General features: G+C 36.5%; 1 protein-coding gene across 8 annotated transcripts in view; it reads right to left on the minus strand.

The window, feature by feature from the left end:
* The window catches only part of PTPRM (protein tyrosine phosphatase receptor type M), a 443,102-nt gene that overhangs the window by 53,046 nt on the left and 376,669 nt on the right, over positions 1-13,387 (minus strand). For all 8 annotated transcript variants that reach the window (XM_064705880.1, XM_064705877.1, XM_064705876.1 and 5 more), the window contains 2 exons: positions 7,641-7,728; positions 1,657-1,733 (listed from right to left, as the gene is read on the minus strand). In XM_064705880.1, coding sequence (XP_064561950.1) covers positions 1,657-1,733; positions 7,641-7,728 — 165 coding nt within the window. The remainder of the gene's footprint in view (positions 1-1,656; positions 1,734-7,640; positions 7,729-13,387) is intronic.

The following is a 13,387-nucleotide window of genomic DNA, read 5'->3' on the forward strand; positions in this document are numbered from 1 at the left end:
AGAAATACATCAGAACCATTGTGTCTGTGATGGTGCCATTCACTATTAACGTGTTATACTGACAGCACGACAACTGCAGTAATAACTGCATGCAAGAGCAAAATTAAAGCTGCCTCTGTACTAGAAAAAACAGTGTTTCTAGCAGAAACCTGACTAGCAAATTATAAACAAACATGCTGTGTTTTCTGGCAGAATAGTCTTTGGAGGATGCCTGCAGTCCTCCAAGCTTTGCAAATGAAGCCATCTGCTGAGGCTAGAAAGGGTCACATTCTCTCCATCCTTTTGTACTCCATAAACAACAAAAAAAAAGTTCCTATGCAGATATCTCTCAGCATTTTATATGAAACTGTATAATCCAAATCTTTATTTCTCATATCTCATAACATTTTACAGTAAGATCCAAATCTGACACAGGAACATACTACCAGCCTAAAATGAGAACAATCCTGAATGGTGGAGAAAATGTGAAAGTGAATTCAGATCTAAGTTCCCAATGTGAACTCTCTCCTTCCTTTCATGACAGATTACTCCCTTCAGAAATTAGTGTGGTGTCTAACTAAATATATTTAGTGCCTTCACTACTTGGTGACTGTGCTATTCTTTCAAACCGCAAGGGACTGAGCAGAAATCTTAGCTTAGTCTAATGATTCTTGAATGTGCTTATAAACATCAGTAACAAGAGACATCTTCAGAAAGTTCCCTCAGACTTCATATTGTTACAACTGAAGTACCTACTTTTCTTGCATAGCTCTAGTTCCTCCACATTCTGAGAAAAAATACCTGTTACATTCCTGTTTCATACTAGTAATTAAATCTGAACTGCAAAATCTGACACTAAAAAAAAACAAACCACCAAACCTGCTGAACAAGAAATCTTGAGCAGGCACAATTTCCTAAGAAGCAGCAATTGTTTTACTTAGCCTAACATCCAGCACTCCATGTAAACAGTAAAATTACTAATTTTGCTATCCATAGACTTGTGGCTTTAGATAAATAATATTGGCCTTTAAATGATTTTCAATTCTACTTTTGAGCTCATTCTTTCAACCAGAAACACCTTGTCTCTTAAAGAATTTATTTTAATGTAAAACATTAAGTTAACATGATGCAGAATGAACAAAGAAGCCACTTTCAATAATTAAACAGCCTACATATTTAATGAAATGTCTTGCTTGCATTAGAAATACTGGTTAACAGCTGCAGAATATACTTTGAAGGCGACTTAAAAGTGCAGAGATGACAAGAGACTGCAAATCTCTGCATTAGGCATTACGGAGTTTTGTCACATTAATATGCAAACAGCTTTCTTTTAAATGTGGAATGATGCCAAGCTGTTGACAGAAAGTGAAAATAACATTTTGCTAGCCCATATAAGCACCAGCAGGCAAAGTAGCCATACAGTGTTCCTGGCAAGGTTTCAGTCTAGTGGCAGTTGGAGGAGATGACTCATTTCATTCACTGACTGACAAACCTTTGAGGCTTTTCTCTTCCTTTAGTGCACACCTAGCTTCCACAGGCAGCACCCTCCAGTGCTGAACAATGTTAGCAGCTGTTATTAGCTGTGGTATCCGTTACAAATTGTGAATAATGTGAGAATAATAAGAGTTCCCTCTTTGAACACAACATTAGTCTTGTTGACTACATCAGGATACGCACATCGATATAATTCCCATTGATGTAATCAGAACTTGTTTCTCCTTCAATAGGCTGCAATCTCACTCGAGAATGATCATCTGAAAAGGGAACAATGGACAGGAAAAAGAAGTAATTAAAGACATATCCAGTAACACAGGCCTAACCAAAATATTCCTTTATAGTCAAACTAAAACCTTAGAAATTGCAAGTTCATGCTTATTTTGTTGGACATTAAAAGTGTATCTACATCTAATTCTCATTTCAGTCATTCACAGGCTTTCCAAATCCCCTCTGGTTTTCAGTCTGAGTTTCTTAAATCTTATAATGTGAAACCCATTACAATTATCACTTTTGCCTTGACCCCCTGCTTTTGTCAACAAAATAACATTAAGTTGTCAAACGTTTATTCATTTGGAAATGCTTCTGCCAGTACTGAGGAGGAGCTGAAGTCATTCAACACAAGTTTTTGAAGTCATTCAAGTTTTTGAACTCGTTATCTTTTCAGTAAGAGAGAAAGCAAAACACAGTAATGGCAAAACCCAAGCAGTAAGACAATGGCTTTGTCACTGAATTGTGCTCCACTGCGGTCATCTGTAGCTATCCAGGGCTGTGAAAACACTTCCAACTTCATTTTCTAAATTCCAATCCAAAACATCATGGCACGAATTAATCTTATAACAGCTGCCTCTTCTTCTCTATGATATAGGAATTGCTAGAGGCTAGTTTCCACTCTGCACAAGAGTATCTGTAGGCTGGCAGGGCTCCTTCTTCTCGGAGACTTTGTAAGCTCCTCTTAAAACACAATTTGAGGGTAGGATCTCAAGGATAGAGAGATGGTAAGCAGCCACTTTATTGCTGCCTTGTTTATGAGGTACTCTTGCTAATTAGATACCTGTGTATTATTGTTTTGCTGCCTGCCTGCTGAGCTAATATTACTTGCAGCTGATGTTAACCCTTCATGAGGGTCGTTATTTTGCTGTAAATGTAAATAATCATTAAAACACCCAAACCTGCCACCTGTGTTCTGAACAGCTAGTTCTGAAGCTTTAAAATTCCTAAAAGGTAGCAAATAAATGAAATAACCTAAGTGGCTTAAAACCCCAACTTCATTATAAGTAGCATAATTTCAGCCCACATTATGGTGGAGGAAGACCAGGGCAAGTGCTTCTTAAAATAGCATTGTTTTAGAATTGCAAGTCAAGATAGAAACTGGTCGAGGTGAATTCCTCCCCCCTTCCTCCTATGCTCCAAGTCTTAGGAAACAGAGATCTCAGAGTCTCATTTAATTCCCTGGGACTCCCTTGGGTGAGAGAAAGGGCGTGCTACAACCCCAAACACCGTAAATCAGAATGAATTAAAATTCCATCTCCAGGTTCCACACAGGTCTTACATTGCTATTTTCTTGGAATTATTTCATTCAATAGTCTTCAAGAATGAGGTTTTCAAACATGCTGGAATATGTGAATCAGTTATGTTAATCAGGTCAGCATTTTCAGCCTTTTTATTCACTTTTCCAAGAATAAAAACTTATGGAGCTGTGACTTTCCATCACATAACCCCTGCTTGTCTGACTCTACCAAGCTATGCTTATCCAAGTGCTTTGCTATTCTATGCTTAATTAAGCTATTTATCAGTTTCTTCAGAACAGCGGTTTGGCTCACAGGATCTTGATCCTAAAAATCCATCTTACTTAAGAAAGATACTAAGAAACTTTCTAAGCTCCAGCCATGCCTGCTGCTTTTACAGTTTTGGGACTTGATCCACCTTCTGCTAAATTCAGCAGACTCAGAAGTCAAGCTTGCTTGGACTCATGGTGTATCTTCATCTATATTTTCATGATTTTGTTCCTTTACAGGCATTCTCACCAGGACAGCTCAGGCTAGTAAAAATCTACACTTTTGCATTTCTTGATTACAGAGGGCAAGGTTCAGCTGTCTAAGCACAAAACATCTCATGGCACTTTATACAGCCACCAGGACACACTGCCTAGCTTTCAGCTGCCACTCTGGAATGACACGTCTCTCATATTTACTGTGCTGCATTCGTTGGTCTTGCAGATGTCCCAGGCCATGTGAAATGGCATCACATGTCTATACTTAGGTAACTGAAACCCCTATCTGATCACTTGCCTAGAAATGAGCTCCATATTGGACAAAACAAGCTTAGATTTTCCTCCAAGAAACATCTTTAAAATGTAAATTCATGTCATTTGACTGATTTATACAATTGTAGAATATGCAGTTTCTTTTCTTTACATTTCCATTATTTTGTTACTTTTCTTGCAATAACTCTTGGTTTGATTAAGCAAAATAATAAAGTTATTTTATACCTATGTCTTCATATCATCTCTTCCCCCTTTTGCTTCTCATATGAATTTTTTAGTACTGCATTCTCAGCTAGGTTTCTGGAAATTCTAGAGGTAATGGACTGTCCAATACCCATTTATTTGCAGTGGAACTGGAGTGACTCCCTTTTTTTTATTGCTTTGAGAACTCAAGTTAACTCCTTACTGCATGGCAACACTTGTTAAATTGAAAAAAATCCTTATGTCAACACAAAGAAATGTTACTGTGTCTGGGCTGTGCTTCTGTCAAGCAGATTTAAAACTAAGAGGTACAACAGGCCATATTCTTCAATACGTGTGTTGGTTCTTAAATAGTCTCTAGATTAACTGTCTATATTTTTAAGGTATTTTTTTCCTTTATACTTCAGCTGCTCTTGACAGATTATGCAGCTTTTAAATACTCTCTTTTCCATCTCATTGTTATTTTGATACCCTTCCATTAGGAGACCTAATTTAACTTTCCACTGATCACTTAAGCTTTTAAAATTATGTATCTTAGGATAAATTTGTCTTTGTGGAATATGGTAATAGATAACAAATATAAGCATTTTATTCTCTCTCGCCTCATGTTACCTACAACATGGATATGCCAGCCTGCAGACTGTGATCTCTAACAAGCCCCTTGAGCACCTGCTTGATTAGCATGCCCAGCCAATGACCCTTTCTTGCATGTGCACTCCCAATTCTCTGCAAATCAAACCTTTTATAAATGTCTTACCTAAAATCTTTAGCTGCTTTTACAAGCTGTGATCAATACTCTCTTCCCACTTAGTCAATATTGAGTTAGGTAAAAATAAATACAGAACCCCTCCCATCCCCTCAAGATCTCTCCTGAGGAAAAAATGAATAAATTTTACCAAAGTCCATGCCTAACCCCACACAGTTATGGCAGAAACATAATTTTTCTTAGGTGATGAAAGATTCATTTAGGAGGTTCATGCTGGGTATAGTTTGTAATGAGAAAACATGAAGGTTTTTTTGTTCAGCAAAGAAAAAATATGTTTTCTGTGGGTGACTGGACTGTGACCATGATTCAACTTTTTGTAGCCACTGTCATAAAGTGGGCAGGGCACACTTGTAGCCAACTAAATGCACATCACTTGGGTAACATAAAGCATATTAAAATTTTGACAATCTCCTGCAACGCTGGATGCTTGTTGCTATTGTTTTAGCTCCCTCTGAGAACAATAATGATTACAAGCAATAATATAACAGTAGTATCTTGGGAAAAATTAAAACAAAGAGGGTAAATGGATAGAAAAAAATATGCTATGCAGAAAAAAATATACATTTTATTATAATCATGTACCCATAGTTAGTGGCGTCTAAACCACCGCATTTTTTAAGTGTTTGAAAAATAACATAAAAGAGCAATTTATTAAGATGCTTTTAAGCTGAAGCACGTATTTTATACAATTATCTGGGGCAAATTTTCAAAAGTAGACCACTCAAATTTCACCCTCAGACTCTGAGAAATGCAATTATTTATCCAGGAGAAAAACACATGAAGTAATTAAAAAGTTAACTACTCCATTTGCATACACATATTTAACAACAACAAATGACAAATTGAACAACCAACTGTGGGCAGTTTCAGCTTTTCATTAAAGATACTGCCTTAAATTCTGCTAGATCTTAGTTTTAACTTGAGTTGTCTTTGTTTTCACAGCCACACAAACAGAAAATGTTATTGATAAAAACTCCATCCAACTGTCTCCCTCTGCTAAATACTGAGGACATTTCAAGTAAATTGAGATCCAAATGTTCCAAGTTATATTTCACCTTGTAGAAAGCGTTATCACTTGTAATTGTCATTGATTTGTGTATCTAATATCTTTTATGTGTTGTCCCTTGGCTATTCATCACTTGATTACCTCAGACATAAAGCTCTAGCAGTTTTCCAACATTCTTCCACCAAAGGGTGTCAAAGTTTAAGACAATGTCTAACATGACATTAAAAGAGGGCAGTGACACACTAAACCTGACTACAAGAGAAGATCTATTGTAATAGGCTTGTACTAGAAAAAAAATCATAAAGCAAGGATAAGCATTAAACTGCTTTGTATTTCTTATTTTTGACTTTGGTATTTTTAATCAACTGATTGGCTCTTATTGATATAATGTATTGCTACATCCTCACAAAATAAAAAGCTTTTTATACGTTAAATATTGCTTAGAGGGAAACAAGCAAAACCGTATCTAATTTATCTGCTTTTGCATATGCACCAGCCCATCATGAGAATCACATTTCTCTAGAAGATTTAATTTCCTTTTTCAGTATATAGCACAGTGTACATCCAAAATACACAGCAATACTATCACATCCACTCAAAACCATGTGGCAGATCATCTCTTGCTTAATTTGCCTCTGCCTCCATCTGCATTTCCTGTGGGGTCTCATTCTGCAGCAAGCTACAGAGCTGTTTTCTCTCTGCAGACAGTCTCAGCCCAGCTGGGCCCTATTCACATCACTTACTGTAGGTCACTAAGCTGGGAGCTGTTCTCTCCAGACTTGTTACACGTGCACTGCAGAGAGGACCTCCTGAGGTGGAGATTCAGAAGCACACAAATGGGCTCTACTTCAGAACCCTCTCTCTAGAGGATCTGTCCTCTCTGTCAAGTCCATGTGGTTCACTGATGAGGAAACCCAGGCAGGTATGTGCCTGGACAAACACCTAAGATAGGTGCTGAAGTCAGTGCAAATATGCATGACATACTTCTTCCACAGGTCCTCCAAATGTTCAGACAATCAGCATGGCTTATTCGCCTCTGCTGGGCTCTGTATGATTTCTGAACTCAGCAGTACCATTGAAAGATCCCTCCCTAAACACCACTCTTCATCTTCATGCTTACAAAACAAGGTGACAGCTGCTTATTTCTCTGCTTATACCTGCTCATGGTTATCTGGCTGGCTGCTAAAAACACAAACACTCCACATCTTAAATTTAGATTTTAAAGTGAAAAAACAGGGAAAGGATCATCTCCTACATACACACTGAGAAACTACCTTTAAGTGCAACAAGAGCAGTGTGTAAATATATAATTTTACTGAACTTGATATATTTCCTGCCTTCATGTTCATGTGCAACATCTCTAGTCACAATGCTTTGGAACTCTCATAATGCAAGATTTATGGGATCATAAATCTTGTGAAGGGTCACTCACCAAAGCATGTTATTATCTCCTCAAGTTATTTGATTATTAGTGTGTCTAATCCCTTTCAAGCCTGGAATTTTAAAGTAAAACATAAAGGTTACCCTTTTTCCTTGGAGTCTCTGTTACTGTGGAACACTTAAGCACCAGAACTGTCAGCTCCTAAAATACCCAGAACCTAATAACAAGGTATTGATGTGGGTAAGTCTTGTGCTAAGCTGGCAGGAGCAGTCTGGGACCTGTTAAAGCTGAGTAGTGGTTAAAGGTGCTGTTCTCCACCAGCCAAATGCTGATCACAGGATGGAGGGTAGACAGAAAGGCAGTGGAGAAAATCCACTACACCTGACAGTTTTCGCAAGAAATAAAAAAAGAAACATTTTCCCTCATTTTTATTTTCTTAATTAGGAAAAAGGAATATAAGCCTGATGTAAGCACAAGGCTGGTGGTCATTCTTATCCAGATCTGAAGGGAAGTTAACAAAGTGCACAATTATGCTGCCAACACTCACATGCAATGATATTCCCATATCTATTTTTCATTCTGTTCTCATCTTTCTTAGCTGAATCCCATGGTGCAGACTGTCCTTCAAAGAAACTCTAAAAAAAGGAAAGAAAGTGACATTAAGAAAAGCATGCAGCAACAGTTACCTTATGGCTAAAAGAAAGACAAAGGCAAACAGTACTTGTGGGTACTGGTGTTAAAGTGTCATTTAAATGATTCACTTATTGAGCAAAAATACGAGTTTCCTGTTTAAATGGTATTTATGCACAGCTCCAGATGTTACTTAAAATTTGACATGAGATTATCTGTGTAATAGCAAGAAGAATTATTTGCAAGTGAAGTGCTATTAAACCTTTCCAAATCTGCTTTCTTGCAACACTGAGAGTCCTTCACTTGAGCTATCCAGATTCCCTGTACAGTTCTCATACACACACGTGAAGCTGAAGGAGCTTCATCATCAGTGTTGGAGCTGCTCCAGTATTTGAGTGTAGAAATTACAGACTGTACTGATATGTTTTATTTTTGACATATCCCAAGTTTCATTTACTTGCTGGCAGATGACCTCATGGATCAAAACATACACAGGCATTTAAAAAAACATGGATTCAACTAGCACATGTGTCTTTTTTTTTCTCTTAAACACAATTTACAACATCATGACAATGATTATTTTCTCAGAGAATAAAATCAATGGGATTTTGTGAAAGATATATCTCATATCCACCAAACTGCTGTCATTTAGCTAATAAATCTCATGTAAACAAGAAAGTTGAAGGTGCTAACAGTTTAATTTTACATTAATAAAACACAGAAGCTGCCAAAAGGGCAGCAAGCAAGTAGTTATGCCCTGTATGTCCTGTGCTTTCTGTGGTGTAAAAGAGCAGTTGCACAATCTCCTCATTTATGCACTGTATGCAGGAGTCATATGATGCAGACATTTTAAAATTTTGTATTGAAATATTAATCTTGTGTTAAAAAATACTTTGTTGCCAAGCAAACTACTGGAATTATATAATTATTGTAACCAGCCCTAAATCTGTCATCATCTCTTTACTGGAATGACCAGTAGATTAAATCTTTTGTATGACACTAAATACTAAATAGAGAAAACACTGCAAAGTTTGTATCTCTTGCAAGATCTCAAGACATTCTGAGTGGTTTAAAACTGATAATGCCCATAAAACCATCTACAATCACTGTCTTTTACCCTCAAATTTAAAAAAAGGGGTTTTTAGAATCCCAATGATTTCCAATAACAAAGAGCATAAAAGTCAAACCAAACCCTTGATCTCTTGCTGAAGTCAATAGAACATGAGGGCATTCAGAGTCTAAAATGGCTATTCTTTTCACAAGTTTTCTAGTGTGCTGGTTTCCAATTTATGACATAGAAATTCCTGGGAATACATGGACTACTTCTAAAATGTTTATAAATAATAACTCAAGGAAACCATAAGCCTTGTCAGTGGCTTCAATTTGTTTTTCCTTCATCTTTTCACACTTCCTTTGAAAATTTTAAACAGTTTGGAAACTGAAATCACTAAAACCCACTAATACAAATAAATTTCTCCTTACTCATAACATACTATCATTGGGTACAGCTCTGAGAAACATTGATTGCTACCAGGATAGAGAAGTGTAACTGTGTGAATCCTAAGATGATTTACAGCTTTGGGGCTCTTTGCCAAAAAGGCGTCAATCGTTATCTGATTATAGATTTGCCAATGGCATCTAAAGCAAGCAGGCCCTCCCACTCTAGAGCACTCTCAACTCAGGCTGGATGGAAATAACTTTTCTAGTAATTCGACCAAACTGCATATGGGCAAAGATCTATGTCTCAATTTCTTGTAAAGTTCAGACTCTCAGACAAAGCTGGGCGATGAACAATTAAACATGGTTAAAGGCAAAGCAGAAATGGAAATGGTCAGCAGCAAAGCTCTAAAGACACAACAAACCAACAATTCATCTGACCTAAAATTTAAAAATTCTAGTTTAATTACAGTCCTTCTCACAGAGACTAACGCAAATAATTGATCCATAAGACACTACCCAGCAAGTGGTTTTGAGTTTAATTCAGTAGGCATCACATGTGCTGTCACAAAGAAAGAGTCCTGCTGACACAGCTTCTGAGCCCACACCTTGAAATACGGAAGACCCAAATATTCTCCAAGAGACATCTTGCTTCTCTCTGTCCCACTAATGAATTTTTAAAAAATTGCTTCAAACCAATTGAATAAAGTAAACCTCTGGAGGCAACTGGGAAAGATTTAGAGGGTGCTGAATTCAGGGAAGAAATACACCGGGCAATGTACTGGTTTTGGAAACTCATTTGCGTCTCAGATGCAATGTACGAGTTCTACTTCTCCCAAGTGTTTGGAACTTCTGAAAACAATGATAACTTTAATGAGCCTTACAGATAAACCATCTTCTAAAACTTTATTCACAACAAAGATAATTCTGTTCCTTAGAACATATGTATATCAAACCTCACACAACAGCAAAGACCAGGAAACAGATTTACATTTCCAGCTACTGCTTACTGATTTCACTTTCTTTATTAAAAATGTATTACAGAAAAGGAACTTCAGATATTTATTTTTGAGTTTTTATCAATAAATTAGTGAATGAAATAAAACATATCACATGGGGAAAATAAGACATAATTTATATATATCCATTTTTCTTTTTAATTCATTTTGGGATACACACTGGTATTACAGTGAGAAGAGTACAGCAAAGATAATTGAAGGAAGAGGTATTACAGTGCAAAAGCATAAAAAATCCAGTTATTGTAAAAGACAGCTGGAGTGTCATTTCCTAAATTCCCCGTGTGCTGCCATTACACAAACTGCAACAGAATGATAATCCACAATGTATTGTAAGGAGAAATCTCATTTGTCCCACAAGTAAAGAACAGAGCAGATATTTCATAACAGATGATCTGTCAAGATCTTTCCTTACTTGTGAGAAATACACGTTTCATTACAGAAATTTTTTAAATCTCTTTTCTGACATATCACTCTCCAGGGATGCTGCTGCACAGCAGCCCGCACATTATCTTTGTGGCTACTCATTTTAATTCATCCTTACAAGTTTCTTAAAACTGTGGACTGTTAGGAAGAAATATGGCCCCCAAACAGCTTCACCAAATGCTTGGCAAGGGCAATGGAGAACTGAAAATGAGTATAGGACATTTCTCAAATAATTTAAAATAAGTATTTCTTCAGCTTGAAATCACACAGAAGCCTGGCTACCCAGCCTCCGTGATCTTCTTGAAAAATGAAATGCGCTTCAAGCCAGCTGTTACAGCAGACATTTCAGTATGCATGTCAGCTGCCATTCTGTTAGTAGAAAATATTACAATAATTAGGATAAAAGCACTTTCTGAAGAAAAATTAATTACAGAGAACTGCTTTATATGCAACATGAAAACTGGTCAGTGATGCAGGAGCAGGATCATCTTAGGATGAATGTGATACTTTCGCATGCTTTCACTCAATACTGTAGTGGTTACCATTAAAAATTAAGTATTTGCCAAGGGCTAATTCACTGTGACCCTCAGAGGAGAAAATAACTGCAATATCTCAAATGAGAAGAGGAGATGATCATTGCAAATACAGATTTTTTAGATTATTCCCTTTCCTAATTTAAAATTCATAAGGCAAAAAAAAATGGAAAGGACCTATATAAAAGCACTGTTTGAAGAGGCTGGAATATGGAGAACAGGGTGAGATCTTCAGAATAAAATCTGTATCTCTTTTGATTGTCATCTTTGCCAACGCACTTTCTATCCCAGATTTCATGTTTCCAGATAGGGATACTTTAAAAAAATACCTATTTCTAAGTGCTTTAAGGTCTGCAAATGTAAAGTGTGGAATTACTATTTTTATTATTAGTCAAAAGACCAAGCAGCAACTTTTCCAAAAAACACTTTGTAGTTGCTAGGTGACAACAGTGTAGTCTCTTACAATGTTATTTACAAAATACAAACTCTTATGTAAAGAAATGAGAAGTTAAGGATATCATAAAGCTCTCTCTGCCTACTTAATAAACAAGAATATTATTTTTAGGTACAAAGACATGCTACTGCACTGTGTAACAATCCTAAGTTTGACCTGTGAATTTGTTTTTAAATGCATCAGTCTTTATGGTATCTGATTTTCTCTACTGACTCTTGAGTTTCTTCACTGGTAACTTTCATTTCCCATTGCCATTTCTAAATAACCAGATTATGATGCATTTTAACAACATTGGTAATTTGATGTATCCAGTTATAAATACCTCTGGATTTGTTTTTAAGTTACATGCAGAGAGTTATGCACACTGTCTGCTTTAAGCCAGACCAGACAACTAAAGTGATCCTAATGGAGGTCCTTGTCTAAACTCAATTAGCTAGAGAAGAAACTTGTATTTCTACAATAGCCCTTTGAGTTGCACCTAAATTAGATGCCTAAAATGCCCTGAATTTGATAGTGAAGATTCATTACTAGTTTAACACTAATGCTGTGTCCATTTTATATGTGGAGATTACAGATGGGAAAAAATGCATCCATTAAAGTCTGAGTAGAAATCTTAGGGTCACATGAGGCTCTTTGTATTTACAAACTCTACTAAATTCACATTTAAGCAAGTCCATAAATGTTTGTAGGACAAGGATCTTCAGGCTCATTTAATGAACACTGCAAGATTTGTGAGTGCAGTAAATCTGTCAGTTCACTGGATTTTCAGTATTCAGAATCTGCTAAATATCTGGAAAATTAGGATGTTCTTGTGACTTAACAACATTAACTGTTTTGGTTTTTTAAACAGAAAATTGAAACAATCAAGTTCCATTTGTTGATAAATCAGTATTTAGACTATTAAGGAATTTAAAAAGATCCCTGAAAGTTATGTTAAAAAAAATCTGCTAGTCACTTTTGAGGGAAGCTTTCATAATTGAAAATGCATCACCTGTAGGTAATAGATCTCCCCAAGTGTTTGGGAGCAGTGGCAAATGATTTCAGTAAAGGCAACCCCCAGTTTGCAAGCAGCTCTTCTTACTTCAGTCATTGCTTTGGTCACTGAGAGCATCTGTGGATGACAGCCTGCCACTAGAGAATATATTCACCATCAGCTTTTCCTTCTCTGTCAGCTTCAATCACTGAGAATTATGTCCAGTTTTCAAATAATGGAATTTAAAAAAACATTTTACTGTGCCTGTCCTTGAAAAGTGTCTGTTGCAAGAGCCAATGTGAAAATCTATCTCATCAATGTAAACTGCCTTTAGAAGCTATAAAGCACTTACTGGTGTGTAACTGTAGCCTAAGTCTGAACACAGAAGAAAAAAAACCCCAAAGCCCAATAAAGACTGTAGCAAATAGAATATATTGAGGTTATTGTTAAAACTTCCTGCTGTGTTCAGATTTTTCTGGTAAAATTAGGCTGATAGTTTACATAAGGTTTTCTATGAGTGAGAGGTAAAATGCAGATGACTTTTAAAGCAGATACAGAGTTAATAGTCTGACATACAGCACTTCTCTGATATTGTTCCCAATGCTCCTTTATGTGGTTGTTCCTCCTTGAACTGATGTACAAAAACCCAGAAACACCCACTCAAGGGTTTGCATAGCCAGAGGTAGGAAACAGTCTTTTCTTTCTCAGGTGAATTTAGGTTAGTCTGCATTACACATGTGAAGAGTAGGAAAGCAAAAGTCCTTCTAGTCTTTTGAGACACTAAAGATCATACTCACTGCCTACATTAAATGTTGAAATGGAAGG

The sequence above is a fragment of the Zonotrichia leucophrys genome, chromosome 2 (genome assembly GCF_028769735.1).
Source record: "Zonotrichia leucophrys gambelii isolate GWCS_2022_RI chromosome 2, RI_Zleu_2.0, whole genome shotgun sequence".
NCBI lineage: Eukaryota > Metazoa > Chordata > Aves > Passeriformes > Passerellidae > Zonotrichia > Zonotrichia leucophrys.